Genomic DNA, 20,450 nt, shown 5'->3' on the forward strand with positions numbered 1-20,450 from the left:
CAGTAATGAGTTTTTGAAGATGAGCTTGTGTACATTTACACATCTCACCCATTTTCCTGGAGTCTTGGATTAAGAATTCCTAAAATTAGTGGAAGGAATTGAGGAGTAGTTGGGACTACTTCCCCCTTTTTACTGTGGGAACCCTGCATAAGGGGAGGGGGAAATAGAAAGTGAGTGACCAACTCACACTGCTGCTTAAAAGATTCTGGAAACTTCTGGTACACATTCCTTGATCCGACAAGTGCCAATGTGCAGAAGCTCATCCTGAAGAACTCTAGTAAGTAGTAAGTAATTTATTTTTCTGTACTGTAACAGGTGGCTGTACAAAGCAAATAAATCAAAGAACTCTCATGAGAACTGAGATTCTCCTGGCTATTAGAACAGTTCACATTGAGCATAGTTTAATCTATTTTCTAAAAGAAAAAAATCTTATTTCTTCTAGGTTGTTTGGGATAATTCTCATAAGGTGGGCTGCGCTGTTGTTTTTTGTCGTATAGCTGCTGGAATAAGAGATGCAGCACATTTTGTATGCAACTATGTACCAAGGTAAGTTATTTTAAAAACATTTTAAAATGAAGACAGTATTAATAATATTTATTCCTCTAAAAATAAATTGGAATCCATACACATCAGTAGTTTAGTGTGTGGAATCAGGGAAATGATTCAATACTCAGTTAATTCAGGCATCTAAAGACCCATGAACTCTGATTAATGGTGCCTAGCAGAGGTTGGCTGGCCCAAGGACCAGCCTACCTCTGACAGGCTCCTCCAGGGAGAATGGGGTAGCTCAGGTTCACCTGGAGGTAGTTAATTAGACAGGGAAGCATCTAGGCATGATAAAAGGTTAAGGACTTCAAAGGAGGAACTCCTGAGGACAAAGGCAGTTTCCAGAAAGAGGATCCCTCCAATAGACTGGTAAGAAACTGCCTGAGAAGCAACACTCCAAAGAGGGAGAAGAAGAGTGAGAGGCTTGGGAAGTCTACAGAGGAGGAGACATAGCTCAAGGTGTGGCTAGGGACTGAAGGATTGGTTGTGGCTGTTCCAAGCAGAGAGCTTGAGCTGGAACCCAGTGGAGTGGACTTTGAAGAAGAATGCTCTAAATCCAGAAGATCTAGGGCTATTTAGCCACCACTAGAACTATGGAACTTCCAACTCCCCATTATCTTGAAGGGGGCAGAGACTATGAAGAACTTATGCAGAGGGCTGGAAGATGAACACTTGAGCGTGATGGCATAAGGGGTATGGTGTCAGCTGGTGTAACATCCCATCTTGCCACAAAAGGGGTGCTAAGGGATAAAGGCCCCGTATACCACCACCTTTCAGTAGTTTTAATTTTGTGAGCTTTGTTAGTAAATCTTACACCTTCTAACAGAGGAGGGAACTTCTGCACTAGGAGAGGCCTTACATTGTAGGCTCTCTCTGTGGAGTAATTTCTAAATGCATGAACCAGATAATTGGTTCAAAGGTAGATGGGTGTTTCAGTGCCTGTAGCAAGATGGAGTGGCCCCCCTCTGAGACTGACAGGGAGGAACCACTCTCTGGTGGGCCAAGCCAGGCTGGGCCCACCTCTCATGCCAGAAGTGAAGGTGTGGAACAGGAAGTATAAGAGGAGAGGCTTCCAGCTCAGTTAAGTCAAAGCAGGAGCTGGACACCTCTGCCTTGCTGCTGGCCCCTGCACCAGAGACTGAGCTGTACCAACCCTGTCCCTGGAAGAGTACGACCCTGAGGGAAGGAACTGCCATCTGCTGAGTACCTGCTGGCTGCCAAGGAGACTGAGAACCCACGAGCAACAGAGCCCTACAGACGGGTAGGAAGTAGCCCAGGGAAACAAGACATTAATCTTGTTGTGTTGCTGAAACCAGTTTGTGTGTTTCGATTGGATCCCTGCTGACTCATTAGTGGGATTCTGCACCACTGTTAAGGTCCTGGGCTGGAATCTGAAGGAGTAGGGTGGACCCGTACCTCCTGCTGCCAACCCCGTGCCTAAGGTAGCAGCCTACCCACCTTAGGCTGGATGCCCTGCATTTGCTTGATATCTGCCCCAGCCATGGAACTGGGCCAGAGACCGCTACTGCACTGTCATATCCAGAGGGCTTGAGCCTGACTGTTTTCTGTCTGCTCCAGCCCAGGAGCTGGGTTGAAGACTGGCAAGGTTCCCTCCCCATTGTGAACTCTAGGGTCCAGCTGTGGGGACCTGCATGAAAGAACCCCTCAGCTTATTTCTACTAGCTTAGGTTAAAAACTTCCCCAAGGCACAAATTCTTCCTTGTCCTTGGATGGTATGCTGCCACCAAGATTCAGGAAAAGGACCACTTGGAGTTCCTGTCCTCTCAACCCCCTTCAATCCCTTTCCTGGGGAGGCTGGAGAATAATATACCAATTAAATAGATAAACAATGTGAGCACAGACCAGGCCTTTTCCTAAAAGCCAATCAGGTTCTTAAAAACAGAACTTCCTTATAAAGAAAAAGTATAAGAAGCCCCTCTGTAAAATCAGGATGGAAGATAATTTTGCAGGGCAGTAAGAGTTAAAACATACAGAAGTCCCCTCTAGGCAAAACTTTAAAATTATAAAAAACAGGAATAAACCTCCCTCTTAACATAGGGAAAATTCACAAGCTAAAACAAAAGATAACCTAACACATTTCCTTGCTATTACTTACGCTTTGTAAGCTTAGATGCTTATTTCAGATATGGCTTTAGGAGATGTATTTTTCCTGCCTGGGTCCCTCTCTGTCTCAGAGAAAAACAAAGAGAGCACAAAACAAAAACTTGCCCCACAGATTTGAAAGTATCTTCTCCCTTTATTGGTCCTTTTCGTCAAGTGCCAACCAGGTTATTTGAGCTTCTTAACCCTTTACAAGTAAAGGATGGATTTTATGCTACCCTTAGCTTTATGTTCATGACAAAGACTAATTGCCTTGCCCTGCCCCAATGGCTCAGGGCCCAAGACTCTTTGCTGACACTTACTCTGCTAAACATGTCTATTGGCTATGAGTTCCTAGATGGTGTAGTGAGGTGGAGTGGCCTCCCTCAGAGCAGGGCCATCCTTACCCATACGCAAAGTATGCAGCTGCGCAGGGCACCAGGAAATTTGGGGCACCAAATTTCCTGGTGCCCTGTGCAACCGTGTGCTGCTCCAACCCCTACTCTGCTTCTTCCCACCACCTCTCTGCTCCAGCCCTGCCCCCACTCCACCCCTTCCGCAAAGCCCCTGCCTCTGCTGCTGCTCCGTCCCACCTCTTCCCGGTCCCCCTCCCCTGAGGACAGAAGCAGGGCCGGGCCTGCACTCATTGGCAGCAGGAAGTGCAGTGGCCCAGCCCCAGCCATGCCGCTGGCGAGTACTGGGGGGTGGTTCCCCCTGTCTCTCGAGCAAGCAGCCCCCATTGGCCTGGAGCCGCGATCTGCAGCCAGTGGAAGCCGCGATTGGCAGAACCTGTGGACAGGGCAGGTAAACAAACTGGCCCTGCCTGCCAGGGGCTTTCCCTACACAAGTGGTGTCCCAAGTTTGGGAAACACTGATTTAGAGTAATGAGGAGTTGTGATTACCCCAAAACAAGCAATTAAAACCAGGAAATTCAAAGTTAAGGTTATTCTTAAAATAAATGCAAACATCTTGAGTCACAGAAATGCACAGTTAAGGCACCCAAATAGCCTTAACTCTGTCCTGTAGGGACACCATGCAATAACCATACAGTTATGATTAATGCATTTTTAGTGTTTGCAGTCCTAGATTAAATTTCACAATTTCTTTTTCTATCAACCCTCCTCTCCTCCCTTGGTATCACTATATGGCAAAGTTAAGGTTGTTTGGGTGCCTTAACTGTGTCAAGCCTGAGAAGAGGCAACATCTATAAGAACATGCACAATGAAAGTCTCTGTGGGGGAGAGGGACTGTTAAAGCATACTTCACTATAAGGATGCAAATTGCCATTAATATCCCACTTCCTGTATGGCTTATTAAAATGCTGCTCTATTAAATTATACTAGTGTAAAATTGGATCATTTTAAAAAAATTGCTGTGCAATTTCCCTGTTTTCTGTGACCAAAAGTAACCTAACCAAGGGAAACATTTCCATTAAAGAATGCAAAGCTACTGAACTCCTGGGCCTAGCTATAGAACTCTAAGAAGGAAAAGTGTCTGGAAAAGGGAAACGGACAAGAGGGGAGGCACTTGGACCTTGAGAAACTGGAAAGGTTACAACCGTCAGTTAACATAAAACAAGCAAATATCTTGGCCCCATAAGATTTCCCAACAGCATAATGCTAGGAATTGGGTCCTAATAGTTTCCATATCTACACGCAGAGGTGCCACCATTTTTTTTTATTATTTTGTAGCATACAGAAAAGTACATCTTAAGCCCAGTCTCTGACCAAACAGCAGTAATTCAGGACTCATCAATTATCCATATGTAAAAACCTCTCTGGTGAATTTTAAAAGTGCAAATACTTTAATTTATCCAATGTTCCTGTCTTTACAGTGTATCTGGGAAGGAAGACACTTATGCTGTTTGTTAGCCTGTTTCTTTTATCCCAGAATATGTAAAGGTATACACCTGGAAAACAAAGATAATATTGTTTCATCACCAGTTGTGTGGAAATGTCTGGGACTCCAGGTATCCAACCACTGGAGGCAGTGGGGAAGAACATCTACAGGCAGCAAGGAGCACAAATATTACAGTTCAGGAGGTTGCTGCATTGTTTTCTCCAGAGAATAATCTAGCCAACATGTCACTAGACTGAAAGAGCTTGAGAAGCATAACTGTGAAATGGCCTACTGGCTGCCAAAGAATATGAAGTAGGGGGCGGGAGTGGGAGAAGGTCCTACTAAACCAGGAATTTAAAGGCATGTTGGACCTGGTTTTTACATAGGGATTCTAAAGCATTTTACAGTACACATTAGATCTTTAAAATAAAAGACTAGGAAATTAGCCTGGAATTATTCCATTAATAGGAAGGTGTGTGGATGTGTTTCATTGGTACCCCCAACAAATCATTTTGCAATCAAATTTGAGTTTGTTACCCTTATTCTAGAAGGATGTTGCTTTCAGAGGCTTTATATTTGTGACAAGCTTTCATAATACATTAGATTTTTACCATCTGAGTTTTCCTCTCCATTTCACCACTTCATTTATAGAGTTATCTGCTTTGTATGAAATTACTTCCACTTTGCCTTCCAGAGTGATATTCAGGCATTAATCTTACAGGCAGATGAATTTATCAAATCCAGCATACTTCAGTTAAACAGCCTTCATATGAATCTTTCATCAAGAGTTAGGATGATATCCTAATTTTCAACTCACAGCCTGTACTGATCTGAGAGAAGTCAGTGGTGTTGGTTTGGTCTTTTTTTATTAAGCACTTTGGTCCCAATTAAGCAAGGCACTTAAGCATATTCTTATTTTAAGTCCGATTGACTTCAGTAGGATTACTTGCTTCAAGTTAAGCAAGTTCTTAAATGTTTTAATGAATCAAAGTCTATCTCAGAAATTTAAATCAGTTGTAAAGAGCATGCAAATCTTTTGCTGAAAGTTATTTTGGGAGTGTATTGAGTTTCCTGCCTACAGAAATTTCTCAGTTATATCTACCTTAGTTGCAGCCAAGCTCTACTGCTAGATATTCATTTTAAAGAAATTTTGTACACTTATGCAGGGTTTGATTTATAAATCATTAGCTTTTTCTATTTGGAGAAAAAGGTAGCATTTTAATGCAGTTGTCTTTAATAGAGGAAGGAGAAGAGTGAACACAAAGAATGGTTTAAAAAAAATGTTTGTTTTCCACATGGTTTTACCAGTTGGTAAAATATGCCAAGAAGTTTATATTAATGTATTCAGGACCAGCCTTTGGCTGTCCGGGCCCTGCCCAGGGCAGCTCGCCAAAGAGGGCCAGGGTTGGATTAACCTTTTGTGGGCCCCCATGGGAGCAATGGAGCATGGTGTGAGGATGTCAATCCCCAGAGTGAGGCACCAGCCAGGGCAATGGGGCATGGCAGGGGCAGCCCCGCTCTGCTGAGTGCAGTGCAAGGGCACTATTTACAAACTGGCAGTATCCAGATGCACAGCACCCCGCCTGGCCCTGTGCTGCTAGCATCCCCCTTCTCCTCAGGGCCGGGCCCATGCCATGCCATGCCACATAGCGCCAGCCCCTTCCCCCCCCCCCCCCAACAACCCATAAGCACCAACTTCGTGCTTGCTCTGGGGCTGGAACACCGATAGGAAAAGAGTGTGTGCTGAGCACCCACCACCAGCCCTGCCAATCAGCTCCTCCCCCTTGCCCACAGCATCTCCAGTGTGCCACTGATCAGCTGTTTAGCAGTGGGCAGGAGGTGCTGAGGGGAGGGAGAGGAGCAGGGGCAGAAAGAGGCAGAGTGAAGGCAGGGGGGCACTCAGGAAAGGATGTGGGATAGGGCAGGAAGAGATGGGGTGGGTATGGGGCCTTGGGGGAAAAAGGGTGGAGTGGGGGGGCAGGGCCTGGGGCAGCACAGGGATCAAGCACACCTGGAGAAGTCAAAGTCAGCACCTCTGCAACAGCCCCTCACCCAATCCCTATGGCCAGAGGGCCCACCACTGGACCCACTATGCCCTGCACCTCCCCCAGACTCCCCCCCACAAATGTACAGCACCCTCCACACCACCACCCCCGCCCAGCACCTCCCTGCTCACACCTCCACCACAACTTCCCAGAACTCCCACTCCCTAGTGCCCCAACACACACATCTTCCCTGCCTCCTCATAGCCCAGCACCCCCCCCAAGCCACCCAGAGACCCACTCCCGCATGCCTTGCCTCCCGGCCACACTCACCCACAACAGCAGGGCTCTCTGCATTCAGGTCACTTCGCCACCTGGGCTGTACTGAGGCATCAGCAGCTATTGTTCTCCTGCCCTCTCCTTATGCAGCTCTGAGGGTGCATGGGGTGGAGGAGCAGCAGTCCAGTTGCTGAGTGAGCAGCAATGCCAGCTGCTTTGTGCATCCAGGTGGTCAGTTTCCCCACTTGGGTGCAGAGGGGGATGCAGGGGTAGAGGCTCAGGAGGGAGGTGCAGGGATTAGGGGTGAAAGTGGTACAGTGTAGGCATTGGGGAGGGGGGAAGGGAGGGTGGGGAGCCCATAGAGAACCAGGAATGGGGGGGCACCACATCCCTAGGGCCCAGGGGCACCAAAATGCAAGTTCACTCAGGGTGCCATTTTCCCTAAGGCTGGCCCTGAATGAGTTTAATATCTTAAATGTATGATCTTATTAAAATTGTACACAGTGAAATTCATCTAACAATTTTTTCTGCCTTTGTAGCGGCAATTACCCAAGAAAACCTTATAAAGCAGGATCATCATGTAGTCTGTGCTCAGAAGAGGACACCTGTGTGGACAACCTATGTAGTAAGTAAAAGTGAATTTATTAGGCACTAGGAAGAAGCAAACCATATCCACCCTACTGATAAACTGTTTCTTATATTCTTTATGCTATCTCAGCACTTCAACAAAGCACTTCAGTGAATACTCAAGTCCAATCCTATCCATAAAGCACCTAATCAAGTACTTCATGTCTTACTGAATTAGCATCTCAATGGGGATTGCAAACTACCAGACTGGTCATAGCCAGTTATTACTGCCATTGGGACAAGATGCTACTAATCACTATCTGTTAAAGGCTAATAAGCAATTTAAAATCACTGATCCAAGAAAGCAGAGTTCCAGCTAAGCACTCTTTGGGCAGCTTACAGTATATCTGACATTTACTTGTTCACTAGTATCAGGTCACTTTTGGGAAACAGTTGTGACGGAGATGTAAAAGAGTAACCTATCCCTTCAGATGTGCAGCCTGCACACAATCTATAGGAGTGGGCCATCCTTCACAGGGCTGTTTCATATAAATTTAACATCCCTGTAGGCGGGAAAATACCAAAGAAACCCAACACATAGTAGTTAACTTCAGAAGTAGGAAACTATATGAAAATATGGAGGCTAATTAAACAGAAATTAAAAGAAACTATCACTAGTGAGAACTGCCCACAAGCTGCATGGAAATCTTTTAAAAAGCACCATAATAGAGGCTCAAACTAAATGTATACCCCAAATAAAAAAAATAAACACACCACAATAAGAGGGCCCAAAAAATGCAACCATGACTAAACAAAGTAGAAGAAGCAGTTAAAGGCAAAAATATATTTTTTTAAAACTTGCCATATAACTTGAATCTATCAATCTATTTAGCATAACAAAGAGAAGGCTAAGGGGTGACTTGATTACAGTCTATAAGACTCTAAACAGAGAAAAAAATAGTTAATGATAGTCTCTTCAGTCTAAAAGAGCAAGGTATAACATGACCCAATGGCTGGAAGTTGAAGCTAAACAAATTCAGACTGGAAGAGTAATTAACCATTAGATGGATTCTCCCTCACTGAGAATTTTCAAATCAAGAAAGGTGGGTTTTCCTAAAAGATGTGCTAGATTCCAGCCTAGGATACTACAACCAGCAGCCAAAAGCTGCACTGTCCCAAACCTTGCTGCTGTTTCCCTGGGCAGCTTTCTACTGAGCTTTGTTCAGGCTCCTTCTCTAGGTACACCCTTCAAGACCAGGATCCTAAGGTTCTGTTGTCCCCCAGGTTTCCTCCTTTACTTCTCTAAGCCCAGAGACTAACTACAGACCTTTTCTGCTGCAGCCCCCTTCTTAAGCTCCACATCCTGGTTTTATCACAGCTCAGCCTGACCATTGCCCAGCTGGGCTTTATCAATTAAAAGCTATCAGCCCTGACTCTTCCCCAGGTGCAGCCTGTTGCAGGCTTAATTGGCCCTCTCTCTACTCAGGCTTGGTGTGGGGTAGGCATCCATCACAATATTAAATAGGGTAGGGAGAACAGCAGGACCCTGCTGGAAACACTTGCTCAACGTTGATTCCCCATTCACAATTACATTTTGAGACCTATACTTAGCCAGTTTATCCATTTAATGTGCATCATGTTAATTTTATATAGTTCTAGGGTTTTTACTCAAAATGTAATGTGGTATCAAGTCAAATACTATACAGAAGTCTAAGTATATTACATCAAACCATTATTATTATTTAAGTATATTATCTTTATCAACCAACTGTATAATCTCATAAAAAAATTAAGTTAGTTTAACAGGATCTATTTGCAAAAACCATGTTCTTTTGTATTAATTACATTACCCTCTTTGAGTTCTTTATTATCAAGTACCATATCAGCTGCTTCATTATTTTGCCAGGATCAATGTCAGGCTCACAGGCCTATAATTACCCAGGTCGTCCTATTTACTCTTTTTTAAAAATTGGCACAATATTAGCTTTCTTCTAGTCTTCTGGAACTTCCCCAGTGTTCCAAGACTTGTTGAAAATAAACATGAATGGTCCAGCACGCTCCTTTATCAGCTCTTTTAAAACTCTTGGATGCAAGGTATCTGGACTTGCTGATTTAAAAATCTGACTTTAGTAGGTTCTGCTTAACATTCCCCAAAAATACTAGTAGAATGGAAAGACAGTCTCATCATGTGGTGATAACATTATCTTTTTTCCCCAAATACAGAACAAATATTCATTGAACACTTCTGCTATTTCTTCATTATTATTGATAATTCTACCACTTCCGCCTAGAAATTGACCAATACTATTGTCAGGATTCTTTTTGTTCCTAATATATTATTGTCCTTAACTTACATTTCATAGAATCATAGGGTTGGAAGGGACCTCAGGCGGTCATCTAGTCCAACCCCCTGCTCAAAGCAGGACCAATCCCCAGACAGATTTTTGCCCCAGGTCTCTAAATGGCCCCTTAACTGTGCTCTCCAGAGAGTTCTCTGTACATCCCTCCGGTTCCCTTAACTTCCCACAATTCCTAACTTCTGATTTATATTAATGATTATTAACTTCCCCATTCTTCTGTTTGTTATATATTTATTGCTTACAGCTGCCTTCACTTCCCCTCTAAGCCAGGGTTGTGTTTTTTTAAATCAGCACAGCCTTCTTCCTCAGTTGTGGCACTGGGGCATCTAGTAAGGTGTTCTTAAATGGTTCCCAAATATCAATCACATTTTTTTGATTAAATTCTTTCTCTGTTGAGGTGGTTCATAATTGTTTTCAGCTTTGTGAAAGTAGATCTTTTAAAGTACCAAATGTGTATATATACACACATTACTGGTCTGGACTTTATTCTGCATGCACATTGTAAATGTGATCAAGTGATGGTCACTTGTACCTAAGCTGCCACTAACTTTTAATTCTGTAATCAGTTCCTCTTTATCTGTTAGGACAATATCTAATATAGAATTCTCTTGTGTTTGTTGCAACATTTCTTGAGTTAGAAAATTGTCATCTATAATGTTTAGATTTTAAGGATGCTTTAGTACTGGCAGCATGAGATCTCCAGCATGTGTCACTCACATTGAAATTCCCCCTGATCACTCAATATTTTGTTGTTTTTGGCCTCCTTACACATTATAAATGGTGCATAAGGAAGTAGTTATCTTGTTGCCTAGTATGATTTGGTGGTCTGTAGCAGACACCAACTGGTATTCTCATCTTGTGCTTTCTCTCTTAAGACATTGATCCATGATTCAAAATAATTGTCTTCCAAGCTATCAGTGACTCAAACAGGTAATGCCATTTTTGACAAAGTGTTACTTCTCCCCTTTTGCCATTTGATCCTTCATAAATAGGTTATAACAATTGATTTTTAATATTCCAATTGTTGACTCGTTCTACAAGGTTTCAGTAATACCAAATAGAAATACCAAATTTATGCTAAGATATTCCAATTCCTCTTGTTTGTCACCCCAGCTCCTAGGATTAATATATAGGCAGTTGAAGAATTTCTTCATGTCCTTTGGTTCCTTGGTTTATTTTGTTCTCAACATCTCTAGTTTGTACTGAGTTCTCATATCTTCTCTCTTTTTGTCACTCTCCCCTTTTGCTATTAATTTAATCCCATCCTAACTACTCTAGTCAGCCTATCGCCAAGGAAATTGGTCTCCTTTCTATTGAGGTGGAAGCCATCCAACCTATATAACCCTTTCTGCCCACAGAAGATGGATCAGCGCTCCATAAAACCCAAGCCCTCCATGCTACATCATTTATTTAGGCAGTGATTCACTTCCAAAATCTTATGCCTTCTGTCTTCCTTTGCTCAGGGGACAGAAAGATCTCAGATTAGTTTTATTTTCAGAATCAGTCACTAATCCTTTGTACCTGAATTAAGTGGCCAGCTTGAGACACATGAACTACAGTTCTTCTTCGAGTGCTTGTTCATGTCAGTGCCAGTCAGGTGTGTGCACCCGCACGTGCATAGTAGCCAGATAATTTTTCCATTAGCAGCATCCGTGGGTCAGCCTGGGTGCCCCTTGGAGTCAAACCTTCATGGCACTCGACCAGGGCCGGCTCTAACTTTATTGCCACCCCAAGCAAAAAAAAACAAACAAACCATGCGCCACCCCGCCGAACCACCTCCCCCTCCCCACCGAAGCGCCGCCCCACCAAACCAAAAAGAAAATCAATTCCCCGCCTCGAGTGCTGCCCTGCCGAACCAAAAACAAACAAAAAAACCCGAGCGCCGCCCCGCCGAACCAAGATTGGCCACCCCTTATAAGGTGCCGCCCCAAGCAAGTGCTTGGTCGGCTGGTGCCTGGAGCCAGCCCTGTGCTCAATATAGAGGCCTGCTGATCTGCCACCCCTTCAGTTTCTTCTTACCACCAGTGACAGTAGCTGGAACTTCCCCTTGCTCATGCTTTGGCAAGTGGCTCATCAGTTCTTTACTTACGCTATGCATAGTTAGTTTCCAATTTAGTTAGTTAGTATAGTATAGTAGTTCTTCTGTAATTTTCAGTTACGGGAGGGTTCCCCCCGTTTCACCTCTATTTGTTACCAGAGCATGCTGCGATCCTTGGGCTTTAAGACTTGCCATCTCTGTGCAAAGCACATGCCCAAAAGTGACCCACACACCTCTTTTTGGTGACCCTCACTCAGGCACCGTAAACAAGACTGCTGCAAGATTTGTCAGGAATTCCGACCAAGAACTCTTAAAAGAGAGGGAGCAGTATCTCAAAATTCTCCTCACGGAGGCAGCTCTCCCACCTCTGTCAGACCCAGGTGCCGGCGATCCCGCTTCCAGCATGTCATCTTTGACGCGAAGCACTCCAGCACCATCCTTGAAAGAGCCAGCGTTGAAGAAAGACACCGGCAAGAAAGCTTGGCAATGTCATGGAGCCCCTCAGGGGCACTCCAGCTTTCAGCACCGATCCCAGTTGCCGGCACAGAAGAAAAAGAGGTCAGAGAGAGGCAGATCCCCCTCAGTAAGACCTACGGACCAGCCACCAGGGGCACCTCAGTTGGGCCACGGCTCCGAGGCTCAGAATGGGGCCTTGTTGACTCCTGCCCAGGTGAGGCAGTTGAGTCCGGTCCCATCTCGCTCACTGAGCCCATCAGAACACCTGCCACTCCCATCCACCCCAGAGGGTTTTGTGGCAGCGCAGGACCTGCTCAGACTCACAGCGCTGTTCTCGCCGCCAAGACAGGAGGGCGTGCCGGTACCGCAGACTCCATCCCGGCACCCTGGATAGTCTAAGCAAAAGTTGGCGATGATGGCACGTCGATCCTCATCATCTCAGCACCCCTCCACGCCAGCTCCTCCATCAAAGGAGTGCAGTCAGTTCCCCGGTTCTTGACACTCTACGTTGAGAGGAGCTGTGCCACCCTGGTCCTCCTGTTCCGAGTCAGAGTGGGACTCATACCACTCCGACTATAGTAGTAGCAGAAGATCCACCTCTTGGCACCATAGGATGCCCAATGCAGTGGCCCCCTCATTGGTAAAATCCAGCTCAGTGGTCCTTTTGGACTCTGTGGGCCTTTCATCAAGCCCAGGATCAGAGCCATGGGTCCCGCTCAGGAGCAGCATCAGTGGCCTCTGTGACATTCATTCTGCCATGATCAGCAACGGCGCCATTGCCTCGGTCATTAACGCCAACAACTGTGGTGCCATCCTCGGCATCAGCACCAACCGCAGCGCCGACCTTGACCACACCTTTGGCACCGGAGGTGTCAGCAACCCAACCTTCGGCACACGATGTGCCTTCAGCATCAATGACAGCACTGGCACCGCCTTCGTTATTAGCGCTGGCTGTGATGGCCCCTACAACAACCCCGGCGCACGTGCTACACCAAGTGCCAACACTGGCACTCATGTGGGGCCTGGTGCCAGTACCAGCCCCCATGCCTCTCACAGCACTGGGACCAGGCCAGCCTATTGCAATCCCCCCAAGGTTCACAAGATCCCTTGGGTGGGAATGGTAGGGAGCAACAACCTCCCCTGCTGGCCTCCTCCCACTCCTCACCAGATGAGGCCCTGGCAGGCACTTCAGTGGCCCCAGCTCTGGAAGACTCCAGCGTGTTGCAGCAGCTGCTGCTCCGGGTCGCTCAGGGGTTGGGCATTAAGGCAGAGGAAGTTGTAGACAATGTAGACCATATGGTCAACATGCTGGCCCCTCTGACCCTTCCTGTATCGCCTTGCCATTAATCAAAACAATTATGGACATGTAGACGTGCAGACTCACCCCTGCGGCGCCCCCTGCTGGTGTCTTTGGGGAATTAGCTCTGTTCCAGCTCCGGAGTGCCCTTTGCAGGCCGGTGATCCACCTGTCCTCTGGCCCCGTGTCCCTCCCTGGACCTGGTGCCCTTTTACCTGGGGGGCTGCCCCCTGGCAATAACCCCTTTCTCTGAGGGTTTCCCCTTCCCAGGGGCCCCCACCCTCTATCCCCACTTTGCCTCAGTATATGGCTACTGCCCAGTCTCCATCTAGCCCCCATTCACTGGGGCAGACTGCAGTATCAGCCACTCATCAGAGGCAAAGGGGTTTGGACTGGCTGCCTTTACCCACCCTCCGGCTGCCCCTCTGCAAGCCCAGTACCTAGGAGGCCTAGAACTAGGCCCTACAGCCTGGGGAGTTGCTGGCCTAGGGCTTCTCAGCTCCTAAGGCCTTTCCCCAGCCCTGCCTTCCTCTAGGTCCCCTGGGTGAGTTCCCAAGCAGCCAGGCCTGTTTCCCTCTCCAGTCAGAGAGAAACTGTTGTCTTCTGGCTTCACTGGCCTTCCTATAAGGTTCTGTTGCTCCGTTTGGGGTGTGGCCCCAGCTGCAGCCACTTCCCCAATCAAAGCAGCCTAAAGGCTGCTTTCCTCAGCCACAGCCCTCTCTCAGGCTGTTTTTAACCCCTTCTGGGCAGGAGCAGGGGTCCACCCTGCTACAGGACATAAGACTTTGTGGTAGACCCCAGCCTTGCTGCTACCTACTTCAAAGCATAATGAGTGCTGATACTTTGTCCCTCCAAGGGCTACAAACATCTCTATTCCTACCCCCAGCCTACCTTTCTGGTGGTGGATTCACAGAGTTGCTCCCCTCGGACTCCCATGCCGAGTTTTCGGTGTTGGTTGAGGAAGGAAGACTGATCTCATGGGCGTCCCTTCAAGTGGCACTTGACAGGGCAGATGTGGCCACCAGGGTTATGGCCACAGGAGTGGCTATAAGAAGGGGCTTATGGCTCCAGCTTTTTGGCCTCCCCTCCAAAGTACAGCAAACCATTCAGGACCTGCTGTTCGAGGGTGAGATTCTCTTCTCAGAGAAAACTGACGAAAGGCTAAACAGCCTTAAAGACTCCAGAGCCATCCTCAGGTCCCTGGACCTCTATACACCTTCAGTGCAGCAGAGACACTTCCGTCCGCAGCCTCCTCAGCCGTTTGATCATCAAAACTGCCAAGATGGCTCCAGAAGGAGAAATCAGAGTGGCAAGAGAAGGTCGTGTCAAACCTCTGGCCAGGGCTTGGGACAATCCAAGCCGTGTTTGGTGTGGTCAAAGACGACAAACCAGAGTGAGATCTAGATCCACTCCACCTTACCTTTTTGTCCCAACTATCCCCTTTCTACCGTGCATGGTCCCATATTATTTCGGACTGCTGGGTGCTCCACATGGTAGGGGATACTCCATCCAATTCTGTGCCCTCCTGCCCTTCCAGATCCCTTCTCCGTCCCCCTTCAGGGACCCCTCTTACAAGCAGCTCCTTATACAGGAGGTGCACTTGCTCCTATCGCTAGGGGCAGTGAAAGAGGTTTCTCAGTAGCAGAAGGGCAAGGGCTTCTATTCCCAGGATTTCCTAATACTGAAAGCCAAAGGCAGCCTCAGGCCCATCTTGAATCTGCAAGAACTCAACAAGTTCGTGAAGAAACTCAAGTTCCACATGGTCTGTTTGGCCTCCATCATCCGCTCCCTGGATCCAGCAGACTGATATGCCACTCTAGACATGGAAGGACATGTATTTTCATATCATAATCACTCAGCCCCACAGCAAGTACCTCAGGTTTGTGGTGAACAATATCCACTACCAATTCACAGTCCTTCTGTTTGGCCTGCCAGCAGCACCTCGAGTCTTCACCAAGTGCATGGCAGTCATTGCCACATTCCTGCGCAGGCACCAGGTTCAGGTGTTTCCATACCTCGACAACTGGCTGATCAAGGGCCTCTCCAGGACCCAAGTGGAACCTCATGTCAAATTCTTCAGAGCCATCTTCGACAGCCTAGGTCTCCTTCTAAATGAAGCAAAACAGACTCTGTCCGCTGTCCAGAGGATTGAGTTTCTAGGGGCAGTACAGAATTCAACCCAAGCCAGGGCATACTTGCCAGAAGTGAGGTTTCAGGCCCTAGCTGACATCATTCGAGGCCTCAGACAGTTTCTCACCACCACAGCAAGAAACTACCTGAAGCTTCTGGGACACATGGCTGCCTGTACCTATGTGGTACAGCACACCAGACTCAGGCTTCAACCTCTTCAGTCGTGGCTCGTGTCAGTGTATCACCCAGCCTGGGATAGCGTGGACAGGATAGTGACCGTGCCTCGCCTGGTCCTCGACTCCCTCCTGTGGTGGCTCAACCCTCAGGAAGTATGTTTAGGGGTCCCCTTCATCAGTCCACAACCATCTCTTTCTCTCGTGATGGACACATCAGACTTGGGCTGGGGAGTACATCTAGGAGACCACAGGACTCAAGGTGTCTGGTCTCAGGTGGACCTCTCCACATCAACATCAGAGAAGTGAGAGTGGTGCGCCTAGCATGCCACACCTTCTGGGCATACTTAACAGGACAGTGTGTATCAGTCCTGACAGACAACACAAGAGCAACGTTCTATAGCAACAAACGCGTGCACACTCCTCTCCCCTGTGCCAGGAAGCACTCATGCTGTGGGATTTCTGTGTAGAACATTCAATACACCTGCAAACATCTGGGGTACAGAACGAGCTGGCGGACCACCTCAGCAGGTCATTTCACAGCCATGAGTGGTCACTTCGCCCGGATGTCACAAACTTAATCTTCCAGAAGTGAGGCGTTCCCCAGATAGACCTATTCACCATGCGACAACAGGAAGTGCCAGCAGTTCTGCTCCTTCCAAAATCACAGCCCAGGCTCCAGAGTGGACGTGTTCCTCCTCCACTGAGGAGGTGGTCTCCTATATGCATTTCCTTCCATACCACTTGTTCACAAGGTGCTCCTCAAGATCAGAAGGGAATGAGCTTAGGTCATGTTGATAGCTCCAGCCTGGCCCTGCCAGCACTGGTACATATCTCTCCTAGTCATGTCCGTGGAAGCTTCAGTCATGCTGCCGCTCTTCCCAGACCTTCTGACACAAGATCACGGTCATCTTCAACATCCGAACCTCGAGTCGCTTCACCTCACGGCATAGAAGCTCCATGTCGAACCCAGTGGAGCTTTCCTGTTCAGACCAGGTTAGACAGGTCCTCCTTGGCAGCAGGAAACCCTCTACAAGAGCTACCTACCTTGCCAAGTGGAAGAGATTTTCAATCTGGGCAACATAGCACCATTCATCCCCAATGCTCGCCTCAGTACTGCTCATTCTGGACTATCTCCTCCAGCTGAAGCAGCAGGGATTTTCTGTGTCGTCAATAAGGGTACACTTAGCTGCCATCTCGGACTTCCACCCAGACCAGGGGGGCTGCTCGGTGTTTGCTAACCCTATGTTTAGCTGGTTTTTAAAAGGGCTCAACAGGCTATACCCTCACGTCAGTCAGCGTGTCCCAACTCTTGGGACCACCCTTTTAACCCTTGGCAACATGCTCCCTGATCTACCTCTCTTACAAAGTGGCATTCCTGGTAGCAATAACCTCAGCTAGGAGGGTGTCTGAGCTCAAGGCCTTAACATCAGAGCCTCCTTACATCGTGTTCTATAAGTATACGATTCAGCTCAGGCTTCACCCTGCTTTCCTCCTGAAGGTTGTGTCTCAGTTTCACATCAACCAGGACATCTTTCTCATGGTATTCTACCCTAAGCTGCACTCCAGTGGCAGGGAGCAGAGACTTCACTCACTGGATGTCCGCAGGGCGCTCAGCTTTTACATGAGGAGAATGAAGCCATTCAGAAAATGCGGCTAGTTATTCGTGGCAGTGGTGGACAGAATGAAAGGGCTGCTTGTGTCATCACAATGTATTTCATCATGGATCCCGTCCTGCATTCGTGAGTGCTACAACCTGGCTGGGGTTCCCACACGCCCAATCACTACTCACTCTACCAGGGCGCAGCCTTCATCAACAGCATTCCTGGCGCAGGTCCCTGCTCAGGAAATCTGCAGAGTGGCGACGTGGTCCTCCATCCACACTTTCACCACGCACTATGCAATTACTCAGCAAGCCAGAGACAATGCGACCTTCGGATGAGCAGTGCTCCAATCAGTGGAAGATTCCAACCCCACCTCCCCGAACTTAGGCTTGTGAGTCACCTGATTGGAATTGACATGAACAAGCACACGAAGAAAAAACAGTTACTCACCTTCTTGTAACTGTTGTTCTTTGAGGTGTGTTGTTCATGTCCAGTCCAATACTCATCTTTCTACCCCTTGCTCAGAGTAGCCGACAAGAAAGAACTGAGGTGATAGTGGGTCAGCAGGGCTCTATATTGAGCACCATGAAGGTGCAACTCCAGGGGGTGCCCAGGCAGATGGTGCTAAAGCAGTGGTCCCCAGCATGGCACCCGCGGGGGCATCTTAATGCCCCCGTGTCCTGGCCCCCGGGAGAGCACCTGCCGGCATTTTGGTGGGGACGCCTCTCAATGACGCCGCTTGTCATCGATAGGTGACATCATCGAGAGGCGTCGCTCCCGAATTTCGGTGGCGACGCCTCTCGCTGACGCCGCTTGTCGATGGCAAGCAGCGTCATCGAGAGGTGTCACCGCCAAAATGCTGCCGAAATTCGGCGGCATTTCGGCGGGTGCTCCACCATCACAGTGGTCCTTCGGCTGGCACTCGCCAGCTCACTGACCTGTGAGCTCTCCCAGGGGACCACTGTGCTAAAGAAAGAATTATCCAGCTACTGTGCACGTCTGCGCGCACACACCTGATTGGAATGGACATGATCAACACATCTCGAAGAACAACAGTTACGAGAAGGTGAGTAACCGTTTTTTCCTGAGCACCTCTGAAAATCAGACATAAGGCAGTAAATAGGCACTCAGATATCGGGGCACACAAAACTAGAAGACATTTCTGAAAATTTTGGCCTAAACTACTGTCTTTCTTTGTTCATCTGTATAATAGGGATGATATTGACCAAATCTATGGAGTATATTGAAGATTATGTATTGTTTACTGTTCGTTTGTTTTTAAAAATGAACCAGGCCAGTGCACTAACTGAAAAATAAAAAGGTACTATCTTCCTTCCCACTCCAACAACATTTTTTCAACTAGGAATAGTTATCAGTGTAGAAGACACATACAGCTGCCTCATTTGGATGCTGGAGGGCACCACATAAAACGCTCTTACAAAAGTTAAACAATAACACTCAGCACTTTAGAACTCAACTTTTTAAACAAACTTTGTCATTAAAAATGGTTAACTTCTAGTAACTTGATTGCCATGCACAATTTCCATTTGTTATCTAATGAAGATTTAAAGAGAAAAAAATTTCTTCTTGGAGTATCTGTACATGTGGTCCCCATGCTTGGTATGCATGCACCCCATCAGCAAGTATTCAGCATCTTTTGACCAGAGTGTTTGTTGGGGCTGTGTGTGCACCTGAATACTTTTGTGTTCCCCCTCCCAAGGCAAAAAGGGCTGAGTGACCCCAGTAGCTGTTCAGATCTTTTGTATTGCCTGTGGCAGCAAGTCAAAATACCGTCAGCAGCCTTGTTGTTACACTTTTTAGATAGTAATTACAGTAGTTACTATGTTTATTTTAATTTCTCTTGATATTTTTTAGTTGTCTTGGGCCATAGCTACACTACAAACTTTGACTGGCGCAAGTTACATTAGCATAACGCTGCCACAGTTAGTATATCGGTTGTGTGTATACTTGGCTCCTTGCACCAGTGCTGTGCAACCTCACTGGGAGAGCTTGTGTCGATGAGCAGTGCACCATGAGTAGGTATCCCAGAGAGTGTAACTCACCATTGTCTGGCACACTTTCTTTTGGGAAATGTTGGCAATGAATGGTGGAGCAGAAACAAGTCATGCAGGGGTGACTGGGAGCAAGGGGTCAAGTTCCCATCATGCAATTTTCTCCAAACCATAATGCCATTCGTAGCCCATAATTTTCATGCCCTTAAAAAAAAAATCCCAGAAAACTGTCTGTCTGCCATCTCTGCCAGACGCATGGAACCCTCACAGCTCTGTACTATTTTCATGAGCATTGCAAACATGGGACAGATGAGTCTCTGGTAGTTGCAGGAAGAACCACAGCAACAAGGAACATGATGATTTTGTGGAGGAAAGCTTGCTGTGGGACATAGCAAAAATTAATTCCAGGTTGCTGCTGGTATTCACAGAGCAGCTACAGATCATGGAGTGCTGTTTCTGGAAATGAGAAATAAAGATTTACTGATGGGACCACATTTTAATTCAGGTTTGGAATGATGAGCAGTGGCTGCAGAACTTTTGGATGTGAAAGGCCACATTTCTGGCTCTGTGTGCCCAGCTCTCCCCAGCCCACCAGCGCAGGGACACCAGAACGAGAGCTGCACTAACAGCTGCGAAGCAAGTAGTGAGCACACAGTGGAAGCTTGCAATGCCATATTGCTAACAGTCGGTGGGAAATCATTTTTGGAGTTGGAAAATCCACAATGACGGCCATTGTTATGCATGTGTGCAGGGCCATTAATAGTCTCCTGCTTTACAGGACTGTGACTCTTAGTAACATGCAGGCCATCATGGCTGGATTTGCAGCAATGAGGTTCCCAAACTGGTGGGGCAATAGATGGCACACATCCCTATTTTGGCACCAGACCACCTGGCCATAGTGCAGATCAACAGAAAGCGATAATTTCTTATGGTTATGCAAGCACTGGTGGATCATCGGGCACATTTCATCATCAACAACTTTGTCTTGTCAGGGAAGATGCATGATGCTCACATCTATAACAGTAAAGGACCATCGAGAAAGCTGCAAGCAAGGACATTCTTTCCTG

At 47.1% G+C, this 20,450-nt stretch overlaps 1 protein-coding gene across 1 annotated transcript in view; it reads left to right on the top strand.

Annotated features, from left to right (window-relative positions):
• Positions 1-20,450, top strand: part of LOC127042381 (glioma pathogenesis-related protein 1-like) — a 46,475-nt gene that overhangs the window by 16,052 nt on the left and 9,973 nt on the right. The window contains exons 3-4 of the mRNA XM_050935864.1: positions 443-546; positions 7,286-7,371. Coding sequence (XP_050791821.1) covers positions 443-546; positions 7,286-7,371 — 190 coding nt within the window. The remainder of the gene's footprint in view (positions 1-442; positions 547-7,285; positions 7,372-20,450) is intronic.

Source organism: Gopherus flavomarginatus, chromosome 1, assembly GCF_025201925.1.
Source record: "Gopherus flavomarginatus isolate rGopFla2 chromosome 1, rGopFla2.mat.asm, whole genome shotgun sequence".
Taxonomy (NCBI): Eukaryota; Metazoa; Chordata; order Testudines; family Testudinidae; genus Gopherus; species Gopherus flavomarginatus.